General features: G+C 51.5%; 1 protein-coding gene across 1 annotated transcript; it reads left to right on the top strand.

Moving 5' to 3' along the window:
• Positions 1-2,997: 2,997 nt before the first annotated feature.
• Positions 2,998-5,575, top strand: LOC127755194 (organic cation/carnitine transporter 2-like). Its single transcript, XM_052280855.1, has one exon. The coding sequence runs from the start codon at positions 3,221-3,223 to the stop codon at positions 4,844-4,846; it is 1,626 nt and encodes a 541-aa protein (XP_052136815.1). The 5' UTR covers positions 2,998-3,220; the 3' UTR covers positions 4,847-5,575.
• Positions 5,576-7,145: the final 1,570 nt, after the last annotated feature.

A 7,145-nucleotide genomic window follows, 5' to 3' on the forward strand; every position in this document is an offset into this window, starting at 1 on the left:
ATGATAGATGCTAGCCGATGAGGTTAGACAACGAAATCGATCTAGATTATACAACATATATGATAACTCGGTGACTCACATGGATAGGATTAGAGTGTCATAAAGATGTAAGCACTAATCCCGAGAATGCAAACCGCCATAACAAGCTTTCCTTTTTCGTCGGAGATCGAACTTGATGCAGCCCAACTCAAAAGCAAAAACTCGTCGAAACAATGAAAATAGAAAAATGGTGGCGATGCGCCAAAGTATTATTGAATTGTCGTCACTTGTTTACAAGGTGTCGGGCCATATTTATACCCGTAGTACATAACATGTTCTTGCTGGACACGACTCTATCTCTATTACAATTTAAAATACGAACAAGTCCCTTAGGCGAACTCTTACCAAAAATATCTCTAAGGAAACTAAAAATATCCTAATTAATAGATACAATTGCCCTTTTCTGGACTCCAATCATTGCGTGGCAATGCCTATGAGGTGCTTTGATTGATCCCGATGATAGTTACGGGGTCGTCTTTTCGGGACTGGTTGCATCGGCTTGTCTTCATTGGATTTGGTGTCAATTGATACATACGGCAGCCGATGCCGCTCGTAGCCGATACGAACTTTGATTTCCATAAACGGAATTCCTCCAAATCGGCTTTGACTCTGGCTTTGAATCCGGCCCACGGCCTTACCAAATTTGATCGTTAACATTGAGCCCATCAACTTTTCAACCAAATCCCTACCTTGATTTATAAGGTTAAATGGAAAATAAATTGTAATGTAACCTTAGATGTCATATTATATATTTATATAGTTATGTAAAGTTAAATGTGAGATTCTATAATTCAATATTTTCGATATCGTTTTAATTCTGATCAAGTCCTCAGTATAGTTATGTTTTTTATTTTCCGATATTTATGATCCTGTTACCATTTCGAGCTTTACTGTTTTTATTTAGTTTTCGAGAAAAAAATATGGTTACTTGAGACGTTTTTCGACCATTTTCATCCCTAATCGTGCATATTTGTTCAGAACATAAAAGGATCCAATCATTTAATTTACAAACTATAAACGCACAAATATAAACAAATATATTGACTATGTTTGACAAATGTTTTTTAAGTATGATTTAAAACTTTTTATATTTGAACAAAATTTTTAAATAAGATGAATAAAAGTTTGTCAAAAAGTCAATAGCTTTATACGTTAAAAAACATAGGTATTACATAGAAACTTGGGAAGGTGTAAGGGGAACTGACCACGCGCAGTCATATATCAGCATCCCCTCGATCTATGAAACCATAGATCGCACCGGCTTTGGCATATAAATACTACGGACGGAGCTCCTCTGACGTAAAGTCAGATAGACTTCATAATGTCCCTCTGCATTAAAGTCAGAGGAGCCTTGTCCAAATACTACCACTAGCATGTTCCATCGATGGCGAGAAAGATTAGTAGAGGGGGCACTCAACTTTGCCAAATCGCCCATGGGCGAAGTGGCCACCACCACCCCGCTGCTGACGAGCCATGAAGCAAAACCGGCCAAGGCGCCGTCCATCCACGACGCCATAGAGGTGTACATCGGCGCCACCGGCGCCCGCCAGCTTCTCAAGGCCATGCTGCTGGCCTTCGCTTGGGCTTTCGACGCGCAGCAGGTGTTCATGTCCGTGTTCACGGACGCGGAGCCGCCATGGCACTGCACCGGTGTCGTCGATGCGGTTGCGGCGACGGCAGGCGACTCCGGCTCGTCCTGCTCTTCGCCGGCCGCTTCGGCTTCGCCGTGCGCGCTCCCGCCCGGCACGTGGGAGTGGGACCGCCCGGCCGAGACGTCGGTGGTGTCGGACTGGGCGCTCAACTACGGCGGCGGCAGCCCAGTGCTCGTCTCCCTCCCGGCGTCGTCGTTCTTCACAGGAAACCTCGTCGTCGTTCTTCCATACAGTCTCATATGTGCACCAATGTGTGACCGCGGGTGTGAGTCCCATATGTGCCCGTGTGTGTGGCCGGTCAGTGCTGAGGAGCACCAATGTGCTCTAGTGCTTGTGCACACTCAGCACTCAGGATGGTGTAAGCCCAAATCCCAGTGGACCGCGGGTGTGAGGTCCGTATGTGCCCATATGTGTGTGCACAAGCTGCGGGTGTGAGTCCCGTATGTGCCCGTGTGTGGGGCCGGTCAGTGCTGAGGAGCACCAATGTGCTCTAGTGCTTGTGCACACTCAGCACTCAGGATGGTGTAAGCCCAAATCCCAGTGGACCGTGGGTGTGAGGTCCGTATGTGCCCATATGTGTGTGCACAAGCCGCGGGTGTGAGTCCCGTATGTACCCGTGTGTGGGGCCGGTTAGTGCTGAGGGGCACCAATGTGTGACCAGGGGAGATTGTTGGGAATAGTCTCACATTGCTAATTTAGGGGGAGTTGAACCAATTTAAAAGTAGAGGGAGTCCTAAACCTCTTGAGCTAGCTTTTAAGGTGTAGCAAGACTTTCTCCCGGTTAAACCAACGTCGGGGGAATCTAATGGGCGGGTGATCGATCAACCCGCCCCTCCCCCTATACTCCTCTCTATTCTTTCCTTTCATCATAAAATTAAAAAAAAACAAAGTTAGTAAAAAAAATTAAAAAAGATCTAATACTCTCATTCATGTGCATAGACTTTATACTGTAAACTTTACACGCATAAACTTTATGTATAGAAATATTTTATATATAAAATATTTGAATCCGAATTTGAATTTGAATCGGGCATATAAACTTTTGACTTATAAACATTCGCTCTACAAACTTTAGGTGGATAAACTTTAGATGTATAAACTTTAGGTGTATAAACTTACTAAAAAGAGGAAATTATAAAATATTTGGATTCGAATTTAAATTTGAATTTGAATCGGGTATATAAACTTTTGACTTATAAACATTCTCTTTACAAACTTTAGGTGGATAAATTTTAGATGTGTAAACTTCAGGTGTATAAACTTATTAAAAGAGAAAAAGAAAAAAAAAGAAAAAATACGATCGATCGCCCGTTAGCCTTCTCGACCAACGTCTCCTGTTTCGGCTCAACAGCATCTGCTCGGCCTGGCTCCGAGACGTCTGCAGGCATCCAAACAAGCTTGCAAGTTGCATCCGGAGATGCGAGCCAGGCTGATACAGACAACCAAACACGCCCTTAATTTTCCCCGATACTACCACTGGCATCGTGAGAGATCAGTAGAGGTGAGCACTCAACTTCGCCAAATCGCCCATGGCCGAAGCGGCCACCACCACCCCGCTGCTGACGAGCCATGAAGCAGAGCCGTCGATCGACGACGTCATCGAGGCGTACATCGGCGCCACCGGCGCCCGCCAGCTTCTCAAGGCCATGCTGCTGGCCTTCGCTTGGGCTTTCGACGCGCAGCAGGTGTTCATGTCCGTGTTCACGGACGCGGAGCCGCCATGGCACTGCACCGGCGTCGTCGACGCGGCTGCGGCGGCGGCGGCCGACTCCGGCTCGTCCTGCTCGCCGCCGGCCGCTTCCGCTTCGCCGTGCGCGCTCCCGCCTGGCACGTGGGAGTGGGACCGCCCGGCCGAGACGTCGGTGGTGTCGGACTGGGCACTCAACTGCGGCCCGGCGCTCGTCTCCCTCCCGGCGTCGTCGTTCTTCGCCGGCAACCTCGCCGGCGGCTTCCTACTCGCAACGCTCGCCGACACTCACCTGGGCCGCAGGAAGATGCTCCTCCTGTCACTGGTGACCATGTCCGTCGCCGCCGCGCTCACGGCGTTCTCGCCGAACGTGTGGGTGTACTCCGCCCTGCGGTTCGTGTCCGGGTTCGGCAGGTCCATGGTGGGCACGTCAGCGATGGTCCTGTCCACGGAGCTCGTCGGGAAGCGGTGGCGCAACACGGTGAGCGCCGCGGGATTCGTCTTCTTCTCCGTCGGGTTCGTGTCGCTCCCGGCGCTCGCGTACACGTTCCGCGAGGCCTCGTGGCGGAACATGTACGTGTGGACGTCGCTCCCGTCCCTCTGCTACGCCGTCCTGCTCTACCTGCTCGTCCAGGAGTCGCCGCGGTGGCTGCTGGTGCGCGGCCGGAAGCAGGAGGCCATCGAGGCGGTGCGCCAGATCGCGTCGCTCAACGGCGGCGGCGGAGGCATCACGACGTCGAGCTTCTCCATGCTGGACGCGTGCGCCGTGGAGCTCGGGGACGGCGGCGAGGGCATGTTCGCCACGCTGCACTCGATATGGGAGCGGCGGTGGGCGCTCCGGAGGCTGGCGGCGATCACTGCGGCGAGCTTCGGCGTGGGCATGGTCTACTACGGGATGCCGCTTAACGTGGGCAGCCTGAGCCCCTCCAACCTCTACCTGAGCGTGGCGTACAACGCGGTGGCCGAGCTCCCGTCGTCCATCCTCGCGTGGCTCCTCATGGGCAGGTGGTTCAACCGGCGCGGCTCGGTGGTCGCGCTCACCACGGCGTCCGGGCTGTGCAGCCTCGCCGCGTGCGTCCCCGCCGTCGTCCTCCCGGACGGCGCGCGGATGGCCGCCGAGGTGGCCTCGTTCTTCGCGTCGTGCACGGCGTACGACATGATGCTCATGTACACCATCGAGCTGTTCCCGACGTCGGTGCGCAACTCGGCGGTGGGGCTGGTGCGGCAGGCGGTGGCGCTGGGCGGCGTGGTGGCTCCCGTGCTCGTCGCGCTCGGCCGCGAGACGACGAGCTACTGGTCGTCGTCGTTCGGCGTGTTCGGGCTCGCCGTCGGCTGCCTCGGGCTGTTGGTCACCTGCCTGCCGGAGACGAGGGGGAGGAGGTTGTCGGACACCATGGAGGAGGAGGAGGCCGCCGTCTTGTCCAGCTCTGGCGCGAGCGACATGGAGAACAACGGCGAGCTCGTGTAGACGACGTTCAAGGTTTGTTCTGTACATCTTTGGTGCTGGATATTTTCGTGCAGGTCGGAGACGAAACTACTGTCATTCTTCAGTCATGTATAGTGCCACTGCCACCAACTTGCAGAACATAATCCAAATGATTGTTACGAACTTACAGTTCCGCTTCATTATCATCGGTACGGGTGGATAATAACGAGATATAAGTTTAGCTCGGCTCGACTTAATTATTGAGTTCGACCAATCCGAGCCATGAACTTACCTAGCTGATTGGCCCGCGCAATTGCGCGGCTAGCACCCAAACAAAATCATATATTCTTTTAGTATGATTTTACTTAAAATTTATTAAATAGCTATCTCATTGTCTTAAGATTTTGAAAGACCAAACCTTATTATCCTCGTGTTTTTAATTATATAGTTTTTAAAAGTCACACCAGTTGCTACCCCTTATATCATCTTCTTCTTTATTTATTTACTCGATATATCACTATTTCTATTCATTCTTCTTGGAACCTTTAAAAATTGGATTTTATAGATTTTAGAGTTTATTGTCACGTTGGGTTTCGTTTTTATAATTTCTAGATGTCCCGTCGAACATTGACATTATAATCCTCTACGGCCTGTCCACTGTCTCTTCTCTTTATTGTCATTGAGATTTTAAAAACAAAGATAATTAATTATCATTTGGGTTCATTTTTACATTCTAAAAGTCCCGCCAAACCGTCAGCTGCTTTGCTATTGTACTCCTCTACGGCTCGCCCACTGCCTCCCTTCTTTATTGTCATTGAGATTTTAAAATCGAACATGACTATCATTATTTTTTTTTTACTTTTTAAAAGTTCTGAACGTAGTTTTATTTTAGAAAAAGTATGAATTAGCCCCCTGAATTATCGCGGTCGGCTGAATTTACCCCCGAACTTGAAAACCAGACATGACTAACCCTGAACTTTCAATACCGGACGAATTACCCCCCTCGACCCAATCCAAAGCGGTTTTATCCTACAATGCGTACGCGTGGCAACCCAGTCAGCATTTTCTTTTTTAAAATATGGTGGGGCCCACATGTCATATACTATCTCTCTCCTTCCCCTCTCTCACTTTCTCTCTCTCCCTCACTCGGCAAGTAGGCAGACGGCGGCTGCAGCGTGGGATGGGAGGCGGCGGTGTGGGATGCGGCGGCGACAGCGTGGAATGCGGTGGTTGCGGCGTGGGATGCGGAGACGGCGGCGGCGTGGGAAGTGGGATGCAGAGGCGGCGGCGACTGTAGCGTGGGATGCGGTGGCGGCGGCGCAGAACACCGAGGCGGCGGAGGCAGCGGTGGCGGCCGCGTGGGATGCGGAGGCAACGGCGGCGTGGGAAGAGCCAGCGGCGGCGCCTCCGCATTCGTCGCCGCCTCCACTCGCCGTCTCCTCCTCCAAGCCCACCTCTGCGCCAAGAACGTTCGTGCGCCGCCTCGTCGACCTCCTCCACTTGCTGCTCTACCTCCCGCGCCGCCTCACCATCTTGGATATCGCGGCGCACCGGTGGTCGAAGCCCACTGCGGTGGCCTTCGAGCTCCTCTCCCCGCTCCTCCCCACATCCCACTTCCCACGCCGCTGTCGCTGTCGCGGCATCCCACGCTGCCGCCGCCGCCGCCTCCGCATCCCACGCCACAGCCGCCGCATCCCGAGTCGCTGCCACCGCCTCCCATCCCACGCCGTAGCCGCCGTCTGCCGTGCTCGCCGAGTGAGGGAGAGAGAGAGAGAGTGAGAGAGGGGAAGGAGAGAGAGACTATGACATGTGGGCCCCACCATAATTTAAAAAGAAAATGCCGACTAGGTTGCCACGTGTACGCCACGTAGGACAAAACCGCTCTGGATTGGGTCAGGGGGTAATTCGTCCGGTATTGGAAGTTCAAGGTGAGTCATGTCTGGTTTTCGGGTTCCGGGGGGGAGGGGGGAGTTCAGCCGACCGCGATAGTTCGGGGGGTAATTCGTTCATTTTCCTTTTATTTTTTATAATTTTTAGAAGTCCCATCAAACGATGCCACTATGCCCCTCTACAGCCCGTCTGCTGCCTACTCTTCGTTGTCACTGTGATTCTAAAAATTGAATATAACTATCGTTGGAATTCATGTTTTTATTTTCTAGAAATCCCATCAATCGTCGGCGGCTCTGTAACTATACTCTTATACACCCCACCCGTTGCTTCTCCTTTTTATTGTCACTGAGATTTTAAAAATCGAATATTATTATCAATGGGTTTTTTTTTTTATATTTTCTAGAAGTCCCGGCAACCGTCTTACTTGTTTGCTTTACGGCATGCCTGACGT

Source organism: Oryza glaberrima, chromosome 1 (assembly GCF_000147395.1).
Source record: "Oryza glaberrima chromosome 1, OglaRS2, whole genome shotgun sequence".
NCBI classification, from domain to species: Eukaryota; Viridiplantae; Streptophyta; class Magnoliopsida; order Poales; family Poaceae; genus Oryza; species Oryza glaberrima.